Genomic DNA, 23,293 nt, shown 5'->3' with positions numbered 1-23,293 from the left:
ATAAGTTCTCCATAACTTCTACAATCTATTCTCCCTACCATTCTCTCTCCCTGTTCTTGCCATCATTATTGCGAGTAAACTAGCACTGAAATCTGACTCAGCAAAGCAAAATTAAGTTTTATGCAAAAACAAATGAGGTAAGTTGTACTGGGCATAGCATCCTCCCAGAAAAGATACTGGGACTAAACATAAGAAATCAGTAGGCCTGTAATGAAGACAGTGAAACAATGCAAATGCTGGGACACCAGGGTTTGCTCTGACTTTAATGTCAGCTTGGCCTCTCACTAGTATAAAATTATTATTTCTCTGTGGATCATTAATCCTTTTTGTCTACAAGAGATAATAACACTTGTGGATGACAAGCCAACGTGTCATTTGAGAAACAAGAACATAAATCCCCATCATGAGCTGCAATATGCTTTTAACCACAACTTGTGGGTAGGAGCACAGTGACACAAAACACCCCAAAAACACTGGGACAAGCACAGAGCATCTCTGGAAGCGAAGAAAATTCACAGAGCAGCCTACAATTTTAAGGAGGATCTCTCTTATTGGAAGACACCATTCTTTTGCCTGCTAAATGCAAAAAGGGACTTAACTCTGCTCAACTCTCAACATCCAAAGCCCTTTTTAAACTCTGAAACCATCCCATGACTTGAATGTGCTGGTGAGCTCCAAGCATGTGATCAGTACCAGCTCTGCTGGTGCCTGAGACGGGTGAGCTGGGCCTGCAGACAAGGCATCCTTAGGCTTTGTTCTGCTCCCCTTCTTCTGAACACATCCCAACTCCAATCATCTCCTAAGCACCTTGCAATGCTTCTGCCTTTTTTCCCAAGGCATTTGAAAACAGGAGGGGAAAGGTGGCAGCAAACTGCATGAAGACCCTTGTGGCTGATGGTTTGAGACTAGCTGAGTCTTCGGAGGACTTTAGGTGATGTTCAGGACACCAACATTCTGCAACCACTCTGCAATGAATGGATCTTATTATGCACAAAGTCAACAAACTTGCTAAAGGGCTTTGGCAAGTCAGTTCCTTCGTGTTTGGATTGCAGTGCTGGCTGCATGGGGTGCCTTTGTCCACTCCAGCCCTGTTTACCAACAGAGGCACAGTCACAATATAGCCCTGGCACCATCCTGGATAAATACATTGATGTGTATTTTTGTGTTCCAACAGTTTCTGTAGCAGCACTTACAAGTGAGAGCTACGAAAGCAAGTAAACACAAATATTAAAAAAGCCATTTGCTTTCTCACCATGCATGTTTACTGTTTGCAGTTCAGGCACCTCTGGCAAGTGAGAGAGATCATTTCATCTCAGTTCCTTCCTCTAGCATACCCACCTGATGTATTTCTGTTAGGGGATCATGACACTGCAGTGTAATGTTTGCTGTTATTGTAAACTGACACTTTACTTTTGAAAAGCTGCAAACCATTCGTTCATAAAACACACTGCAGTCCCCACTCATCTATTTGGTAGTTTGCTTGGTTTTTTTTCAGATCTAAAACAATTTCATATATTGCTTCAAATTAAACATCCATATCTTATATGACATTTTCTTTGTAAACAAGTTAACACAAATATATTTTCCATGCATATTTATTATATGCCCACAGCAGTCAGTATTCAAATCCACTCCCCTAGTCTTTCTGACAAACTAGTAATCCTCATTGCCATAAAAGCACACCCTTTTCCTGCCATGAAACTATTCCTTAGAATAAACTTTTGCCTTTAGAGTCTCATTTTTCATTTATTTCATTAGCTTCCATCTCAGATAACTAGATTCTTTTTTTATTACAGCTGGGAATTTTTATAATGTGCAAATTGAAATAATGGTTGTAGTACAGTACTCTGCAAGTGCTTTTCATTAAGCCTCCAGCAACTATTCCTTGCTCTGTTGGATATCTCTGTGTCAGGGTTACTTTATGGTGGACAGAAATCTGGACAATTTAGGTTTAAAGAATGACAAAAAAACCTATTGGATAACAACCTCAAACATGCACTGGTTCATCTAGCTTAATTGCATATTCTTATCATAATCAAAATACTTAAAGCTTAATAATCATGCTAAAAAGTGGACCTGTCCATAGTATATATATTCCACAGTTATATATATTCCATAGTTTCATGATTCTGAAAGTCAAAATCACTACTTGTCATTACAATTCTGTTTAAGCAGACACACAGTGCCAGAAACACATCTACATTTCTGAGATGCTACGTTGTAGCAAAACAACAATGTTTTGCTCTCTTATCAACAGAATGACTAAACTCATACTCTGTATTCAAGCATGATTTTCTGGTTAGTATTAGTCTCTTAAAATAGCTCAGAAGCATTTGTGTGGCCTTTTGAAATTTACAGCACTGTTGATCACCAGTCTCATCTTGCTACTTTGTCATTCTGTATTGCTTATTGGTAAATGAGTTTGCTAGCATATCTTCCCACTGCTTCCAGGGTCACAGAAGCCTGAATGAACACTGAGAGAATCCACTTAATTGCAAGGATTTATGACTATGCTGTTTTCTTTTCTCCCTTTCCACTCAAACTTGTCTTCCGTGTCTGACATCCATAGAAAAGGGAAAGCTGCTTATTCTAGTCCAAAACAGCAGCAGACAAGGATCACAGTTTTTCAGGGATTTCTTGTTTCTATTGCTAGTGCATAGGCAACAGAGAAACTGATTTTTAATCCACCCAAGGAGAGAGTACTGAACCACAGAAAATCCAGTGCCAATATAGTATCAGCCACGATCAGTCTGCAATGAAATAATGAGCTACACAACTGGCAAAAACCCCCACAAGCTGTGTAACTTACAGAAGTAACAAGCTGCTTGTTTGGATTTAAGATACCATGCTTTCTAAGGTGAAACACAGGCACACCATTATCTAATAAACAGATTTTAAAGTTCTGGAAACTCAGAACCAGAAAGTTACTATTTGAAAATCTGTCTCTGCCTACACAAAGAGTCTGCTGTGTGAACCAAGTATAATTTGTGTGTCAAACCAAAGCCTGTCTCTTTGTCTTATTTATGGCTCTGCTACAAGTTTGGCTAGCAGAGGAATCAATCAAATCCAACCAACCAGTAAAATGATTTTGGGAACTGTGGAGATTTAAAAACAAAAAACCCAACAAACCCCAAACTGTTTCAGCTTTTCTGATTGAGCATGGTTATTCTAAACAGCACATTTTACCCACTGAAAACTTACCAATGGAGCGATGAATGCAGGTGTGCTGGTTATCACTCAGAAAAAAGCCCTCCTTGCACTGACATTCGTAGCTGCCCATGGTATTCACACAAATCTGCTGGCACCCTCCATTGTTATCCAGACATTCATCAACATCTACAAGACAGAAGGAAAAAGAAATTCAGGGTAATGCACAGATTCAGAATACAAATCTAGAAGAGTGAGGAACACACAAAAAGGCACACTGTAAATTAGGCTAATGAAGATTACCCAAATTAGTTAATCCAAATTAATCCCTCTAATTATTTTTCCTGTATCCTAGGGTTGAAGTTGACATGAAAAAAAACCAAAACAAAACCCCAAACAGTGGGGAGAGGAATCTCCCTAAGTCTTCATGTATTCTGAGCTGCAAATTGATTTCCAGTGCACAATGAACAAGAATAACCTAAAAAGGGTGTGACCCCATCTGCCAAGTGTGCTGTTGCACTCTGTCATTCCCACTCCACTTGGAAAGACATACTTCAGGTCTACAGTAACTTCTAGTAGGGATAGCAGGCAAACACAAAGGGCATTACTGGGTGAAAAGAGTCTTTATAGAGTTCTGGTCTTGAACAGAACAGCATGTTTCAATTACTGGAGTCATAACCCCCTACTTTGTCACTTTGTTTAATGTTGTTTAGTGAAAAGAAGGCTTCTTAAATCTAGATGTTCCATGTCTGTATTGTCATTTTAATAAGCAAATATATAAAACCACAAAGGCAGCATTAGCTACTGGCTGTTTTGAGGGCCTATGCTCCATCACTTCTCTTTGGTGTAACTGTTTTTAGGCTGTAGTGTTTAACAGACACCTACGTATCAGCACTGCCACTATTAGGTATCTGACCCACATTCAACTTTGCAATTTCCCTGTTTTGCTCATGAAAATATGTATTTTTTGCTTTTTTCTTGCCACCTGAAAATTCCATGCTTTCCTTTTTTATGAAGACCCTTCAGCCAGTTAAGATATTTCACAGTATGTGCCAACATGTTGGCAATGGAGTTGGTGTGTGTTTTGCTTTCATTTTATTTTTGGAAAGGGCAAAAAAACCACAACAAAGCTAAATTATCCACAACACTCCAAACCTCAGAAAAGCTGGCATAGCTCCTGCAGAAATTAATTCCACCAGGAGTGGCCACAACACAGTAAGGTAAACCCAAGCTGCTCTTGATGGTACTGTTGCAAGCAAAGCCAACTCCAGGCAGCTCTGAATGCAGGGCTGGCCATGAGCTCCAGCAGCTTGCTCAGCTATTGCTGTTTGTGCTGCCTTCGTGTGACAGCAGTTGTAGCTCTTTCTCACAGAGAAAAAAGCTCTGGGGTAATTTACAGCAGCACCCAGGGAAACCAGGCAGTCTCATTCTGTCTTGAACTATAATGTAAGTGTGTAGACAGTTCTCCTTTTTTTTATTTACCAGGAAACGTTAAGTGCTATTGACTTAAATTTTCTGTATCAAAATCCCCCCTGCACTCAGTTCTTCCTCTTTTCCAGATGCGAACATTGTCACTACCCAATCAGAGATTTTGGGAGTGTGGAGAAAAAGGGAAAGTGAAGACTTTCCTTGCCTACCCCTGCACAAGAAGGAAGCCTGGAATCTAGATTCTCCTTTTTGGAAAATTAGCTGAGCGCTTACTGAAGGAAAGTCTCAGTTGGTACATGCACAAACCTCAAATTATGCTACAAAGTATGTGGTCTTCCCAGAGCTCTGTTTATGGTATCACAAAGTAACTCAAACAGTTGCCTTTCAACTCTCATGAATACTCTGAAACAAATGCAATGATTTGTAAACTTTTTTTTCTGCTCTTGATAACAAATGCTAATCACTTACCATTTCCATAATGAGATCAATTTATCTATCACCAAGCCCTAAATCCATATGCTAAAATAAAATTATTACAATCAAAACTCTTTAAAAGGATTTTCTATGAGGAATTTCTTCCAATTGTGTTCAATTGCTACTCTCAAAATTATTTTAGTATGCATTGATGAAGGACTTGAAGAAAGCAAACAGCTAGGATCTAGGACTACTCTACACCATACATATGCCTTGCAATGGATCTTGGCTTGATGATGCAGGATTTACATGTTCTCAGGTCTCAGTTCTGAGACTGGGTTAGGCTTTTTGGAGCACTTTGTATTACTGCAGTCTTAAAGGGCAGTATTGCTTACTATTCACCACACCAAGCAATCTATTGGACATGGATGCCTGGAAAATATTTACTGAATTCTTCACTTGGTAAACTTTCTTTCCAATAAAGTCACTTTATGATCAACCTATCAGTTCATTAATAACCCAGTTGAGAGAATAGCATAAAATAGTCTTCTGAAGTTATGCAAGAGAACTCCATTGACTCCAAGAAGCTCAAGCTTTGGTAGATCTGGCAGAGTAATTCCTTAATGTCTCTGAATTTTTTCAAATCTCACAAATGAAATACCTGCCCAAGGGCCTATTTCTTTTTTTCGTTGTGCAATTCTTATTCAGTGCAGCTCAATTTATCCACCTGAAAGTGGAAACATTGGTAGTGCAACATGGATGAGACTGAATTTAGGACGAGATTTTCTAATGATTAAGTTCCACATAAACACCAAAATAAGCAGTCAGATTTTCAACAAAGCTTTTTTTAGCTCCAGTTTTGCTGGCTCTCTACATGTCAAACATGGCTGTTGACTGTTTTGAAAAAAACTGAGAGTAGATTCTCAGGAGCTTTAATTGGTGCCAACTCTGTGTGACAGTTTATACCTGCACCCCAGGGCCTAACTCTGGAGATTTGAAAAAAGTCACTTATGGCATAAAAGTGACTCAAACACCTACTCTAAGCCCCAACTAAACCCATATTAAAAACTTCTAAATTTATTAAGCACAAATACAAAGCTTACTTGGTTTATTACTCTATTCTTAATGAAACAGAATTTTTCTCTTATTTTGAGCAATAGACAGGTCTTCTTTCATAAACTTTTACACAAAATCAGGTACCACTGATCATTCAGGATTGTCAGGAGACAATAATTCAGATTGTCTCTCTGACGATGGCAGCCTCAAGGTAGAAGGAGCAAGCTTCCATTACTTTAAACTGGTGTATGGAAAGTCAAATCCATTTCCCAGCCTCCTTGTATGACAAAAGTTTCAGCTTGGTCTCCCCACCTGATAGTGTGCTGGTTCCTAAAGTACATTATCCAGTGCTCATAGGAGAGCTGAGTCCCAAAATCCAATTGATGCAGGAAGATTTCACCAAGTCTTTACAATCCAAACCCACTAAAGAATGTTAAATTATTCTCACCTGAGCTGAGCTCAGATGGTCATTCCACATGGCTACTCCAACCCTCATCCTCAAAAAGAGGATGAAGAACTAGTAGAGAGTGAACACACATCCTTAAGACATCCTCTGTAATGCTCATCACAAAGAACTGTCCTGTGATTCTGTTTGCCAAAGACAACTGCTGCTGGAAGCACCTAGAAATAGCTCAGTTTCCACAGCTTTTAACTGCTCCTTACCAGCACAAATAAACAGCTCAGATGACCACCAGCACAAAAGCAAGAATTGCTGCTGCAGAATTTAGACCAATGACAAACCTATGTTTGCAGGAAGAGGAGCCCCTGGACTTCAGAGTGGCCAGTCCTCATCAAGGACAACCAGGACTAGGGCAAGAGACAGCTCAGGTAAAGGCTGGGAAAGGAGAAGGATCTTTCAACAGAGACAGAGAGATAATGGCTGCATAAATACATACATATGTAGCTATATCTATATCTCTATATCAGAAGCATTATGCAAATGAATGCAGATTTCAATTTGCATAAGACCTCTAGCTTTTTGGCCCACTGCCTTCATATAATCAAACTCATGTTCTGTACATTAGTAAGATGAGATCCTCTGGAGAGTGGTAGTGTGGAACAGTATCAAAGGGTAGGAAATATTACAGTTGATAAAGATGAATGCTTTATGTATTAAATAAACAAATGTTTTCAGTTTCTCATTTAATTTATCTGATGAATTTTTCAAATTAACTTCACTGGTGTTTCACCCTGATCTGGCACAGAGCTTCCTGCAGTGTTTGGCCTAAAGAAGCTCTTTCAGCAAAGTGTCCTGTTTGGATACCATGGAGGGAGAAAGGTCTGCTAAGGGTACCTGAAACCAAAACCACAAGCAGGAAGACACAGAAGTGGAAACACTACACAGAGTCAATGCCAGGAACAGTATGTCCACTGTTTTCTTCCTCTCCTGATCTTCTCTTCCTTCCTTCTGACATTTTTATGTCAGCATTTTGATGAACACTTAAGACCCTCAGAAATCTGAGTCTTCAAAACCAGCAAAGCATTTGGGAACCATAGTAAAAATGTACTTGCTGTTGCACCAAGACTTCCAAAAACAAGATTTTGACTCATGATCTAAGGAGCTGCTATTTTATTTCCTCTAAGCTACTCTTAGAAACTTTTGGAAGATATCTCTAAGATGCCTATTTAACCAGTGCAGAACATTGTGACAGAGAGATGAAGAACTGATAGCAATACTGCAGACTTGACACAAATGTTAGCAACAAAACACCACTTGGGATATTTTGCATTTGTAAGGGAAAAGATTAGCAACCACAGGCTTGGAAAATGTAAGTGCCTGATTCTGGAATTTAAAATAATTACATTCTGAATATTTCTAGTCCGAAAGCTGGCTGAAAGTCTAAATAAAATTTTAAAAAATCACAGTGTTGGATTTACTACAGTCATAATTATACCAAAATCACACCTAGCCTAGCATCTCTGACACTGTCCTTGTAGCTTGTACTCAGGAGAAGACTGTAAAGATGGGACAATACCATTGCAGACATGTTCTCCCAGGTTTCAGCATCACACACCTATCAACTCTCCTAAATCACTTCCTAGACTATTGTCCTGCTGGGTCTTTCCTGTGTGATTTCTCTAATCTCCAATGAGCCCAACATGAGCCAATCATGTTGGGCTCATTGGAGATTAGAGAAATTGCTTTTGTTTATTTCTAAAATGCTGCTTCATAGTCTGGATGAATGCCCCCAGATTCCATTATTGTGAGAAATAGTAAATATTCATTCACTACTTGCTTTTTCTGCATTTTTCTTCATCTTACAAATCCTCCCTAGCCTCGTACTGTCTCTCTCATCTATTCTGAACCTTGAAGCACAGCAATACACAAATAAGATAATCACAGAAACAATTCAAATGACTTCAATATATCATGTTTAAAACAAAATGCGCTCATTTCTGTGAGTTAACCTTTAATGACAGCAGCATTTGGAACACACTCTTCTCACTTCTATAATCCTCCAAGTACCGTGATGCTCTGTTGGAGTGGGTGTCTTGGAAGATGGGATCTCAAGATACCCATGTAAGCCCAAAGAGCAAATCTGGCATGTAGGAGTGGTATCAGATCAGAGGCTGCAGGCAGGTGCTCCTGCTGGAACGCTCCTACAAGCAGTGACACGCTGTGAAGGTAGGGAGGGTGATCCCTTGCAGCAGCTGAGGGGGCCATGGAAACCAGAATCACTGCTAATTGCAAGAGCTGCCAAACCATCTTCATATAAGCACGCAGGGAGAAGTATGAGAGGCAAGAGACATTGCTACCTATGTACACAGCATTTCTATCTCCAGCAGATCTGAAATCAGACTTCATGAAAAATTTAAAAGCTGGGCCTGAATTCTCTGTTATTTGCACAAGGCTAGATTGCACTTTTGTCCCCTCCTTCCAGAAACTGAAAAATCTGGTGAAGAAAAGGAGAAAGAGCACCACAGCCCTGAATTCAATGCTTCATTCACTCCCACCGTTGCAAAAATACTCACTAGAGCCCTTGGTGAAAAAAGATGCACTTGCAGAAGAGGGATCCTACAGTAGTCAATGTTTACTGAACTAGACATAAAAAACGCCCCCCAAACCAACAAAAAGTGTGCAAAACTACCTTTCCCCAAGAAATAAAGCACATTTTGCAGATGGGAGACATAAAGAAACAATCACAAGAATGCTCTTGGGTAACGAATACTACAATCATTCTAAAGTAATTGATGACTTAATTGATCCCTAGAACCACTCTTTTCATATGTACAAGGATAGAACACTTAAAGTGATGGCTGTGATCTGTCCTGGAGAATTCAGTTTTTTAATGGATTACAATCACCTATCCACTCCCACTCAGCACCCACTGACTGGGCATCTTGTTTGCCCGCACAACTTGAAAAGGATGCTTCAAATCTTTTCTGTAGTTATTTTCTGACACACAGTGGAATGTCTTAAATTTCACAGTAGGCAAACACGGCATAAATGCCGCTGCAAGAGACTTCTTTGCTCTGTACAGCCTAGGAAACACACACGTAACTCTCAGTTTAACTCTGCTGCATGTGATTGCTGCCCACTTGCTGAGCTGAAGGTAACAGCCCCATGGATATTGTGTGGATGTTGCATCAAGTTCAACTCTCTTGATGTCGTTTGTCCTTTCTTAACCAACTGGGCACCACTCTCTCTCTCTCCTCTTAAGACACCAAAACCATTTTCACAGCTTTTAGCATTTCCAAAATAAACATCCAAATCCCTGAATGTGACAGTTGTAGCTTCTATGCTTTCACAGGTGGCCTCCTGACAACAGTGCCTAAACTCAAAAAAGTTCCTGCTCAATTATTTGTTCATGTTACCCACTCTTTTGATTCAGGCTTTAAGACGATTGTGTGTGAATTGGATCACACTTCTTTTCATCTGTGCCATTGTCCAGGGAATGCCAGCGGCCTCCAGCTAGGCATGAAGCTCTTCTGTGAGGCACAGACATCCACAGCTCCATTAGAATAAATTTGCAGTTCCTACAGACATCTAGTTGTTATGAGTAGAAAAGTTGTCCATTTTTTTTAAAGGTTGCAAAGTTAACAGGTTTAACCAATTGCTGCTAAGTGGGAGTTTTAACTATTTGTTGTTAATAATTTCATGTTGTAATCACCTATAGTTAATAGTTTTTCTTTAATTACCTGTTGTTGATAGTTAGAAATCCCTCTTTGTTGAGTATCACCCTGCTGCTTCCTGGAAAATGGCACCCGGGACTGTGAGGAGGAGGTGACATCGGGCTGGTATGCAAATGTAGAAACACCTCACCAAATCTAGCAGGAAAACCCCTAAAACAAGGAGCCACCATGGAATTAAGAGATCTAAGTGATGTCTAGAGGTGAAGAATGGAATCTAGTGTCTGCTAAGACCCTTTTTACCTTTCACCCTAACCAAAGATGTTGGCTAGAAAGATAACCTTGAACACCAAACTGAAACGCTTCAAAGTGTTTGGTGGTCTTGTGAGAATAGAAGCCCCAGCTGTGCCTGTATTCTTGTGGACACGCCTGCACTTGCTCTTTCTCCTTCTCTGAGTCACTTCGGGGAGCGGTGACAGTGTGTGCGTGGCCCACCCGTGCTTCCCACCCGAGCTGATTTTTAATAAAGGCACTAAAAAGAAGAAAGATCTCCTGCCCTATTTAGTAGGCACTCCAAGTGGCAAATGCTGGATTAACATTACTCCATAACCTAGTGGAGGGAAGCTAATTACAGATACAAACAAGCAGCAGTCCTGATCAATTGAAGGATAAATTTGAGATAAGTAAATTATATAGTCTATTGTCATATGCCCCATTGTCTTTTTCCTCAGCATCATTAATTGCTGCAGGCTGAACTGAACTATCCTTCCAGGATAATTACTGCTTATACCTGCTTCCTTTTACATTTACTTATAGACCCTACCAAGATTAGAAAAATCTGGTTTGGGTTAACTCAAAACTGCTTGTTGTTTTTCTAGTTGTATTGTTATTATTGTCTCAATAATGAAAAAAGATTTTTTCTTTTGGGGTAAACAAACCATGAAACTTGACATGGAAAGTGAGACAGTATCTCCGTCTCAAGTTGGTAAGATTTTCCAGGTCTATAGCACATGAAGTACTTCCTTCCTGAGCTCCGGTAATAAGAGCCTAGAAAATGGCTAGATTAAAGATTTTTGTTGTTACCTGTCAGTAACACAGTTAGGGGCCTCTCTAGAGTCAGATGAGTGATTTTAACCTCAACACTGCAGCACCCAGTAGGCTATGAAGTCATTCTCATGCTCTATATGGACAATACTTGAGGTCCATGAAAAATGGAAGAAATGGGAGAGTCTCAAGCACAACTTTCAATACAGTGTAATGAGAACTATAGCAGGAAAAGAAAAAGACTGGCTTATTCAGGTGAATTGGCATAATCAGACACATTAAACTTTTGGGGAACAGAAAAATGCTGAAATCCTTCCTGTAGGTCATATCAAAACAATTACATTTTCCTGAAAGTATCTCCACTGGCGAAAACTGTTTTATAAACACAGCCTCAGTTTCTGAATAGTTTCAGAGAATGAATGCTTCCTTTGGCACAAAATGTTTGGGCAAATGAGCATTTTTGCCACCTGGGAAATGAGTTCAGCATTTCCACTCTCCTAAACATGAGCAACACAAATCCCAGTATTTAGAACAAATATGTTCTCTGATTTCTCTGGACAGAAATACCTGGAACATATTTAAGATCTTACAGCAAATAGTAATTATTTTTTTAATATTATATGGCAACACTAGCTTACTACTCAACCCAGCTGTTCTATATCACACAGTACAAAGCTTGACTGGTTGGTTGGGTTTTTTTTGACTACCTGGGTTTAAGAAAACAGTTGGACACCTGTGCACCAGCTAAGCAGCAGCCACCCATTAGAACATGGAAGCTACAGTAAGTTGTGTTAGTACTAAGCAACTCAACAGATGGACACATCAGCCACATTCATCTCTTATAAAGCGAGACCAGCATTGCCCTGAGCTGGGAATTACCAATGAAAAGCAACAACAGTCAAAAAACCTGTCTTCAGAACAGCCACATTCATCTCTTATAAAGCGAGACCAACATTGCCCTGAGCTGGGAATTACCAATGAAAAGCAACAACAGTCAAAAAACCTGACTTCAGGAACATCATATTTATGTAGAGAAGGCAAGAATTTAGTAAGTTTGGAGCTGGCTTGGTAGTGTACAGCCAACACAAACAAAGAACTCAAAATAAATCAAAACAAATAACCACCTTAACTCCACCTTCCCTGTAAAATTCACCAGACGTGCATATTCTTTTTGCCAGCACTCGGGAACACATAAATGGATTTCTCTAACAGCTATATAACACCATGCAATTTTTTAAGGAAAAACCAAAAGAATTCTGGAGATCATGCAACCTCTCTGCTCAGGCAGGGTCATCCTCGAGCATATTACTCAGGATTGTGTCCACATGGCTTTTGAGGGTCTTCCATGGAAGGAGACTCCACATCCTCTCTGGGCTGCCAGCGCTCAGTTGCCTGCATAGTAAAGAAGTTTTTCCTGATGTTCCTCACGGAACACTTCCTGTGTTTCAGTTTCTGCCCATTGACTCTTATCCTGCTGTTTGGCACACTGAGAAGAACTTGGCTCCCAGCTCTTGTCAGGACACCCTCCATGCAGATACTGACAGACATTGCTAAGATCCTCTTTTGGTCATCTCTTCTCCAGGCTAAACAGACCCAGCTCTTTCAGCCTCTCTTCATACAAGAGATTTCTAGTACCCTGATCATCTCCACAGCCCTCTGCTGTGGCCCAATCGAACAGACTCTTGCATGTAAATGAATCTGTAAATTACAGGAACAATGCAGAGCTTTCTACAGGCATTCCACTGAAAGCTTTCTTACCTTTTCCTCTGAGATACCTAATATTGGTTGTACAGAACCTTAAATCAGAGGGGAAACTACATGTTAAAGCAAATGGACTGACCATCTACTGACAAATTCTGCAACTTGAAAGCCCTGAGGTCCCACTCAAACAGTATGTGTGAAATTATGAAGTGGACACTTGCTGCAATCTACTCAAAGCAAAACTCAGTCCTTGCCTGGGGTATTCATGTAATTTCAGAGCACAAGAATGAGTACTCACATTCTTTCAATGTGTAGTCATTAATAGCCTGAGCCTGTGGTCCACTCAGGTTTTATAGACTAGAGGAGATCTTCAAGTTATTTTTAAAATGACTAAAACCAAGTCTCTTAGACTTCCCTAACATGTTCATACAGGAAGTTTAGGAGTTTTTTGTAAGTACTGAACAGCATTTGGTGACATATAGCCACTCTCAGGCCTACTTAAGAAAGCACTGCAGTTGTACAGGCAGCAAGATACCATGATTTGTACCTGTTGTGCACATAGAAATTTTGATGCACTGGGACCAGAGTGCTTAGCATCTTATTTAACAAGCCCTATATGATTGGTCACACACTACAAATCCAACCCCCCTATATCCTTAGTCGGGTCCAGACCCCTTTCATTGCTGTCATACTCATAATTTTTCTGGAATTTCTGATTAATTTCAGAAGCAATTTCTTAATTCTGCCTTCAAAATAACAACACAAATAATTAAATAGTTTCTCTACTTTTTCAAACATTATTGCTCCAAACTATGGCACAATTTATGTAACAAAATATATTTTCATATACAGAAACATAGAACAGATAGGGTTGGCAGGAACACCTGGAGATCATCTAGCCCAATACCCCTAGAGCAGGTTGCACAGGATTATGTCCAGGTAGGTTTTGAATCTCTCCAGAGAAGGAGACTTCACAGCCTCTCTGGGAAGCCAGTTCCAGTGCTCTGTCACTCTCACAGTAAAGAAGTTTTTCCTTATACCAAGGAGACTTCATGTGTTTCAGTTTGTGCCCCTTGTCCTTGAAGATATTTGTGTGCATTTATAAGATCCTCTCTCAGTCATGTCTTCCCCCATTTGGTTCCTCACAGGAGAGATGCTCCTGCCCCCTCATCATCTATGCAGCCCTTTGCTGGCCCCACTCCAGGAGCTCCATGTCTCTCCTGTCCTGAGGAGCCCAGAGCTGGACACGGCTCTCCAGATATGCCTCCCAGGGCCGGGCAGAGGGGTAGGATCACTCCCTGAGCTGCTGACAATGCTCTTCCTGATGGTCCCCAGGATTCCACTGGGGATTCCACCTCCTTGCCCTCAGGACACTGCTGGCTTGGGAATATTTCAGTGTCCACCACGACCCCCAGGTCCTTCTCCTCAGAGATGCTCTCCAGGAGATCACCCCAGCCTGTCCTGGTACCTGGGGTTGTCCTGCCCAGGTGAAGGACCCTGACCTTGCCTTTGCTGAACTTTGTTGGGTTCCTCTCTGCCCAGTTCCCCAGCCTGCCTGAGTTTCACAGAATGACAGCACCTTCTGGTGTGCCAAGGCACTCCTTCCTGTTTTGTATCATCAGCAAATGTGCTGATACATCTCCCCTTCACCCAGGGCCTGATGAGTAAGAGGAACAATACTGGGGCCAGTCCTGACCCCTGGGGTACAGGCCTCCAGCCAGGCCTGCTGCTCTGCTGTTCAGGCAGCTCTCAAAGCACCTCACAGCCCACTTAACCAACCTGCCCTCCTGAGCTCACCCACAAGGATCTTGTGGGGGACAGTCAAAAGCCTTTGTGAAATCAAGGCAGAGAACACCCACTGTTCTCCCTCATCTCCAGCCCATCATTCCATCACAGCAGGCTATCCAACTAGTCAAGTGTGATTTCCCCTTGAAGAATCCATGATATAAACAAAGGGATCACCCTCAGCAGCTTTGCAGATGGCACCAAGCTGAGGGTGCAGTGACAATCCAGAGGGCAAGCTCGAGCAGTGACCCATGGGAATCTCATGAGGTTTAACCAGACCAAGTGCTGGTGCTGCTCCTGTCTTGGGCACATCCCTGTGTGTGATGAATCCGGGCAGGGGATGAGCAGAGGGAGCAGCCCTGGCAGAAGGACTTGGGGCTGCTGTGGGTGAGAGCTGACCCTGCCCCAACCCAGAGCCCCCCTGTGCTGGGCTGCACCCAGAGCCCCAGGGCAGCAGGGCAGGGGGGATTCTGCCCCTCTGTCCCTCTCTGCTGAGCCCCCCCTGCAGGGCTGCATCCAGCCCTGGGCCCAGCCCAGGAAGCACAGGGAGCTGCTGGAGCCAGGCCAGAGCAGGGACACCAAGGGGATCAGAGGGATGGAGCAGCTCTGCTGGGAGGAAAGGCTGAGGGAATTGGGATTGTTCAGCCTGGAGAAGAGAAGGGTGCAGGAAAAACTCATTGTGGCCTTCCAGTAGCTGACGTGAGCCTACAAGAAAGTGAGAAAGGGGCTTTTTACAAGTACATAGGACAAGGGAAAATGGCTTTAAGCTAAAGGAGGGTAGATTTAGATTTGAAATTAGGAAGAAACTTTTCCCTGTGAGGGTGGAGAGGTCACAGGTTGCCCAGAGAAGCTGTGGCTGCCTAATCCCTACAAGTGTCCAAGGCCAGGTTGGAGGGGCTTGGAGCATAGTGGAAGGTGTCCCTGCCCATGGCAGGGGGTGGAACTGAATGATCTTGAGGGTCCCTTCCAACCCAAACCATTCTGTGATTTTATGACTTTTTTCCTCCACATGCTCAGAGATAACATCCAGGATGAGCTGTTCCATCACCTTTCCAGGAATGGTGAGGCTGACTGAACTGTAGTTTCCTGAGTCTTCCTTCTTGCCTTTTTTGAAGACTTGAGTGAATTGTTTCTAATAATTTCTTTCCACATCTCATAAGGCCTCTTAATAATAAATTTTGCTTTAATCTCAAACATTGCAAATTCTCTAAACAATCATTCTTGTAAAAGTATGTCCAGTGACTTTTTAATGAGTAATTATTATTATTTTGATGTTAGCTACAGTCATCAAAAAAGTCATATTAAAACATGCTGCCATCAACTACTCCATGTTCCTCCCTGCTCCTCTTTTATGCAAAACTACGTCTTCTGCTCTGATCCAACTCCAGTAAGAAACAGGGAATATTTTGAGATGCTTGAAAAGGAACTGGACTGAAGTCTGCAGAAGGTAATGAAAGCAGTAAAAACAAGCCTCTACCTTAGTTTTGTAGTTGGATCCATACTTTCAAGTTTGCACACTGAAGTCAAAAGAATAATGTAAAGATGCAGAAATTCATGAAGAGTGTTAGACAGCAAAGGCAGGGCACTATGGAAATCTGAGACACTAAAATCTACTTAGCAAGAAATTCACTACCAACCTTTCATCTAGAACTCATTCCTACTGGAAAAGAGTTAGGTCTCATTTTATAATACAGTCAGCAACTATGTAGCAGATATTCTTTGTGATGTTTATTGACTATATAAATCATATCGTTTATCATAAATCAACACTGCCAAGTTCTGACTGCATTCTAAGCATAGCTCCTCTTTGAAATCAGGGATCTGATGACTTCTTTGTCTGATGTCTTTATGTAATCCATATTAATTCAGTGTTTCAACTGGACCTATGTAGTTTCTAGGACTCAAAAAGGCACCATTCCTTTAGGGAGGGCTTGAATGCCATACGCACCTGACACACCCATTAGAGGCTGGAATCCTGCACCCTCAGTTGAACACACATTCTCCCTTGGTTTAAGTAAGCACTAAACACAATGCAGCTCCCTAAACTTTGATAAATTCAACATATTTTATAGTTCTTCCATTAAGGTATACATCAATAGAGGCCACACTGACTCAGAAATTTGCTATTATGAGAAAGTTAAAACGAATTAACAAAAGACACAAAAGTAACACAAATGAGGTAAAGCAGTAAGGATGCAGTATCTCTGAGCTTGTTGAGCTCACTATCTAGACTATCTACAGCCATATCAAACTAACTAAGAGCATCCATATGGGATATAACTTACACATATTAGCTTCACAGTCTAAGCTGCTTATTCTTTACTTTCCTGAGTGTTCCATGTAGAGAAATCTTTGCTGTGATTGATTACCTCCTCCAGGGAGTAAGTATTGGAAAAAAAGAAGAAAAAGGCTCAGACAACAAGAAGACTTGCAGAAACAAGAGACTGAGATTGATGTTGCTGTCACACAGCTCCCAGTTTCCTAATTTATTATGACAGTCTGAGAATCTAACTTCATAGCTGACAGCCACCAAGATTTATTCTACACTTTTGATTATTTCCCCATACCTAACAAAAAAGCTTTGGTCTATGCTGATTTATACTCTCACTTGTTTTGGTACTTTTCAGATCACATTGGCTTAAGAAAGCAAACATACAGCAAATTAACATGTAAAGAAAGTTATATCCCATTTGAACTCCAAAGATTAATGTGGGGTGACCAAACATTAGAGTACTTTTAAAGGAGGAAACTTTACACAGAAATAGAAAAAGCAAGATAAGGAAGGCAGAGTGTTGAGATCCCAGCTTTGGAGAGGGCTGGATACCAATGACCTTTCCATTAATCACCAAGAGAATTCCAGACTTTTACTGGATGTTGGAAGATCATCAGAACTCAGATGTTATAATCCCATCTTGAAAGAGAGATTTAATTTAGTTTTCTGACTGCCTGCTACCATTCTGCACCATGGAGACTTTCAGAAGATGCAGGCAGCCAAGCAACAAAAATAAATCCATGTATACAGAAGTTGTATGTAAACATCAAATAGAGAATTGTCTCTAGAACATTAACATCCCAGTTATCCATATTTTCTCAGCACCTACTCATCAGTCAGCACAAACTGCAGAATAGCAATACATATTCTAAAATCTGATTCATACTACTGTACCACGAAGACTGGATACTTTAAATTGCTGTGATGAATCACAGCTGTTATTAATCTCATGTACAGACCAAACAAGACTGGTAAAATATCTGAAACCAGGAATATGGTAAAAATCAGTTTGCTGAAGAAATGTATCAGAAAACAAATTTCTTTGTCACTTAGGCTTGCATATGAAAACCAAAGAACTTCAAAAAATGTTTTCAAGTTTTTCATTCTGCAAGAACACATTTGTCACTACAAGGCAGTCTGCTGTGCAATTTGTAGCATGGATTTGTGTGAATGTGCTCACTGCAGCTTGTCTTGGGAAGGTTCAGTGGCTGAATACCAGAAGCTCCCCTCATCTTAAGGCTCTTACTACACCCCAAGGACCTGATCACTGCCTGTCATCTTTTACAGAAAGGCAGAGCTCACAAGAGTTTAAAACATGCAGATAAATGTGCTGATAAACCTTGCATTTCAGCTTGTCTATAAATATATATTTTATACATTCCCATTCCCATCTTGTGGCTTGGACCACTCACAGTTAGAACAGCTCCTTGCTACTCAACTACTGAGACCTGATTTGGGGTCTGGCCTGCTTCTCTTAAGAAATAAACCACTTCCAAGTCCCAAAATCCTGTTCAAGTAAAAGTCTGGAAATGAGTAAGAACTTTAAGATTTAGATTATTAACCTTCTTTAGAAAAAAACCATAATTTTACATTTGTTTTAATAAAAAATGAAGAGTTATAAAAAGAAGGCTACTGGGTATATTCAACCTTCCTCCATCTGCCAATGGGCTTGGAATTACTAACCAGGAGAATCTGGAAGACAGTTTATGACTGATAATATTATTAGAGGACCTGCTATAATGTGCTAGAGAGGGACAACACATAACTGTCAGCTCACCTAATAGTCTTCAGGAACTAGGAAATAAGGGCAAGGAAAACTGGAAGATGGCCAAGAAAATGAACCATTTTTCAGCTCCTCTTTAAAATATTTTTATGAAACTAAAAACAACTTTGCAAAAGCTGTTTAGTCTCATATTAAAAAGTTTAATAAAAAAAATCTATTTGAACTGTCGGGAAACATAAAGAAAAATAAACATCAGGAATACCAGCATTTGCTTGGACTTTAAGCAAGCAACGATTGTGCACAGCTGTCAGAGGAAGAAGAAAAATACAGCTAAATTAAAAGGAAGACACTGATCTCCTTAATCATACCAGTAATTACGCAATCCTGAGTTATGTGATACTTCTGGACAAGATACATCTGGCAGCTTTAGGAATGATTTCTCACACATTTGCAACTCCCCTCCCATTTCATGTTGATAGTCAGATGAGGCACAATCCCAAGTCGCAGTGTGTATGTTTGAACAACAGGATAGGAACAGGTAGAATTTAATTTCTAATGGGTTTGGGTTTATTTTGGGAAAAAAACCCCAAAAACATAGAACCCTGGAACATTTACTGAAAAATGATTGAATCATATGATGTGATATACATACATTTAAAAGTTGGACTCGATGATCTAAAGGTTAAACTCAATGATCTTGGAGGGCTTTTCCAATCTAAATGATTCTGAGATTCTATGCATATAGTAATGTTAGTTTTTTCATCTGAGTCAGATTGCAGATTACTACCACCCAGCCAAGAATTAAACCTCCATGCCAGGGTTAAACCTCTTCTCTTTTAAAGTAAGCCAAGAGATTTTAAAGGAGTACTTCAAGACAGGCACTTGGGTTTAGATCTTAACCTCAGACCTTAGAAGAAACGAAATTGTGTGACTTCAAACATGAAATTTTATACTCGTTTGAGATCCCAAGGTCTATTTTATAACAGGCATCTCAAGGCCTGTGCCTCATCAGCTCCTGGTTCATCTCAGAAGTTTCTCTTTTAGCTGCAGGCTTCCAAATGCCTGGCTGGAATTGCTGCTTTGCTGCACCTACCAGAGCTGGCAAATCAATACCACTCCTGAAGCAGGTTCAGATGCTCCAGGGAAAGTGCCACCACTCTTTTCCCACAGGGGTTTCCATGTGACTTAGCCACTTTGTCAAGAGATGCAAAGACCATCTGACAACAGACAAATAAAAAGCTAATTTCCATTATTCAGGCTGGAAAATCAAGCCTTCTGCGCAAAGCACACCTTCAAGGTTGCAGGACTTTGCTATTCAATTCACGGCTGACATTGTGCCTGTGTCTGCCACACTCGTGTCTGCTCAGCTCCTGCAGAGAGCTCCATGGAACTTATCACACACACTAGGAATTGCACTTCTGTCCCGATTTCTGACCAGAATTTCCCTCTGCTTCCCAGGATTCTTCTCAATCAGACAAATAATTAGCTCCTGAAGAACCATAAGCTATATTGAATCATCAAAACCTACTTTTATAGTTATCTGCAGGAGGTCACACATACAAAAGAATCAATTGAGATATCATATTACAGGTGTCCAAACTTAGTAATTGCTATTTTTCTGTAGGAGAAACCAAAGCTACACAGACTATTTGAAATAAAATGAGGGATGCAGAAGGGTAAGGATTCTATTCCTGCCTATGGTGTAGACCTTGTGTGAAGACTGAGAAGTAACTTAATCTGTTTGCCTAGTTACTAATCTATAAAACAATGAAAATTTTATTTCATTTCCTTACAGGACTTTCTGAGGACAATTTTATTACTATTTACAAGGCATTAAGACATGTTCCTACAGCAATTAATACCACAGAAAAACTTTTAAATAAAATAAGTATGTCTCTGAATACAATAATTTTTTTTGTCCATGCTGCTTTGCATCTTTTTTGATACTTTCTAGGAAGAATTTGCAACCATCTTTAGTATGCTTACTATAAAGCAGAGAACTTAATAGAACCTATCCTAATCTTTAAAAAAAGGAAGAGTTAGGATGTGTGCAGCCTGGGAGCAAGAATTGCTTATGCAAAAAAGCAATGCTTATTCCCCATTTTAAAAAGTGACTATCACAAATCAGACCTCAGGAGAAAGAAAATATGAAAAAACCCCAAACAACACACAAAAAGGAGAGAAAGCAGGTGGTAGCTATTCTCATTTACATCAAAACAGATAAGCATTATAAAACCCCTCAGATTTGTATTTCATGTACAAGAAGGGAAATCCTATTTCAAACCTACTGTATGACACCAAATACTAGTCTTGCATCCACTGAGCAGAATATAGAGCAATTTTTGAGAAAAAACTACTCAAGGGAATACAGAAAATGTTTATTTTTAGCTAGACAAGGATATCATCATAGGGAGGGAAGGGAGGAAGGGAGGGAGGGAGGGAGGGAGGGAGGGAGGGAGGGAGGGAGGGAGGAAGGGAGGAAGGGAGGAAGGGAGGAAGGGAGGAAGGGAGGAAGGGAGGAAGGGAGGAAGGAAGGAAGGAAGGAAGGAAGGAAGGAAGGAAGGAAGGAAGGAAGGAAGGAAGGAAGGAAGGAAGGAAGGAAGGAAGGAAGGAAGGAAGGAAGGAAGGAAGGAAGGAAGGAAGGAAGGAAGGAAGGAAGGAAGGAAGGAAGGAAGGAAGGAAGGAAGGAAGGAAGGAAGGAAGGAAGGAAGGAAGGAAGGAAGGAAGGAAGGAAGGAAGGAAGGAAGGAAGGAAGGAAGGAAGGAAGGAAGGAAGGAAGGAAGGAAGGAAGGAAGGAAGGAAGGAAGGAAGGAGGAATGTGCCTTGATTCCCTTTTCAGTGTCTGTAAGTAAAACCAGATATTTTACTAAGACATGTAAAGACCATTTATTAGTTGCAGACACAACCTTCCCAGTCCATGGTCTCAAAATGAGAAAGACAGTTGTGACCTCTTTTAGTGTCCTATGGTTGTACATTGGGAGAAAGGGAGCTCTTTGCTATTATTCCCAATGTAGTCACCTGTTTGTATTTTTGTTGGCCTTTTTTTCTTAATTAAAAAACCCCAAAAAAACAAAACAAAAAAAAACCACAAAAAAAAATCAAGTGGCTGGATATAAATTAATGAAAATGTAATTAGAAATGTGACTATCTCTGTAGATTTAGCCTCTTCATTTCATGACCAGAGAGCAATAACACAGACAGCAGGTCCAAAAAAAGTCCCACAGATCTCCTCAATGGCTCATCATTGATCAGGTCACTCCTTTTGCTGTTCATTGTTCAAAAGAGTTTTTTCCCTACTATAATGGAAGTTGTTTGGACAAAGTTGAAACTAGCAAGCTGTTTGAAACAACACATACGCACAGTTATTTGAATTCCAAATATTTGAACTATTTGATTATGTCTGTGTTCTGTTTTAGTAAGAATTTATGAATATTAGAATAAATAGAGCTTTTCTTTATTTTTTAAATTAATGTCTGGCTGCTCTTTGTATGAGAAATACCTCTTGCACCATTAATCATTTGACCACCTCAGGCTGAGGCAAATAAATCTATTTTAGTCTGTTCTATTACAAATGAAATTTGGAAGTTTGAGTAAAAACCCCTGTCAATGGTCAGGATATATAATCCATCTGAACAAATATTACTCTGAAAATAAATGCAGTACAAAATACATCTACTGAAAGGCTAATCAAATCCTTGCCCTGAAGTCCTAGTTCTTTCATAGCTTCAGTTAGTGCAGACTGGTGATACTGGACTTCAATATTTCTCGTTTGCTGCCTCATTTCTTGAATTTAATTGAAAATATCTCAGTTTTTATTAAAGTAGAGCTGCTGCTGACCCAGAGAAAAATATCCCTTTTACACACTGTTTTATAAACATCACCTTGAAATTAACTTAGGACTGTACCAAAATGTGGCCATTGCATTTATATTGGGAATAGTGAGAAAGAGTCTCTAAGCAAAAAATGACCAACAAGTAAGAAGCTATGGGAAACTGGACATAGAAGTGTAGGTTCATTTCCAGGCAACTGGTGTGAGGAATTTCATAATAAGAACATATACCTATGTAACTCTCAGACAAACCCACCCTATTTGAACCAGAGCAATGTCCATGAATCAAAAATACAGATCCCCAAATCCTCAGACTGCTGAAGCAATGAAGATCCTGCACTGGGCTTTCACAGTCAGTGGACAGTGTCCCTCCAGTTATTAGTGATCAGTGTTTCTTCTGCCTTGTTTCATTGTCCAAGTATTCCTTCCTGGCTTACTTGTACTTCTAACATTCTGTAATTTATGTTCATATACCATATCCCAGAACTGTACTGCCTGAAAAGGGGAAAAAGGGGAGGGAAAGCTCTAAAGATATGACTGGGATGACAAAAGTTGGAAGAAACAGTATCTCATATATATTAAATATCTCAGTATATTTAATATATTTAACAGATTACTTTTCTTGAAGAAGAAGCCCAAGCACCGAGCACAGGCTTTGGGGGTCAGGGTTTCCCTCAGCAATATTAAACATGGGCATTCTGCTTTGAGCATGTCGAGATTAAGAGTGACAGTTGGAAGGGTTTGACCTAAACCACAGTGGGGCCAACACACAGGTTTGAATGTATTCATTGTGATCTGGATCAAGTCTTTACTGAAGAATCGC

At 40.3% G+C, this 23,293-nt stretch overlaps 1 protein-coding gene across 1 annotated transcript in view; it reads right to left on the bottom strand.

Moving 5' to 3' along the window:
- SCUBE1 (signal peptide, CUB domain and EGF like domain containing 1) overlaps positions 1-23,293 on the bottom strand; it is a 192,671-nt gene that overhangs the window by 138,608 nt on the left and 30,770 nt on the right. The window contains exon 4 of the mRNA XM_066568428.1: positions 3,202-3,336. Within this exon, the coding sequence (XP_066424525.1) occupies positions 3,202-3,336 (135 nt within the window). The remainder of the gene's footprint in view (positions 1-3,201; positions 3,337-23,293) is intronic.

Source organism: Molothrus aeneus, chromosome 32 (assembly GCF_037042795.1).
Source record: "Molothrus aeneus isolate 106 chromosome 32, BPBGC_Maene_1.0, whole genome shotgun sequence".
In the NCBI taxonomy this organism is placed as follows: Eukaryota; Metazoa; Chordata; class Aves; order Passeriformes; family Icteridae; genus Molothrus; species Molothrus aeneus.
The sequence above is the reverse complement of the archived record's forward strand: the minus strand, read 5'-3'. Positions and strand labels throughout refer to the sequence as shown.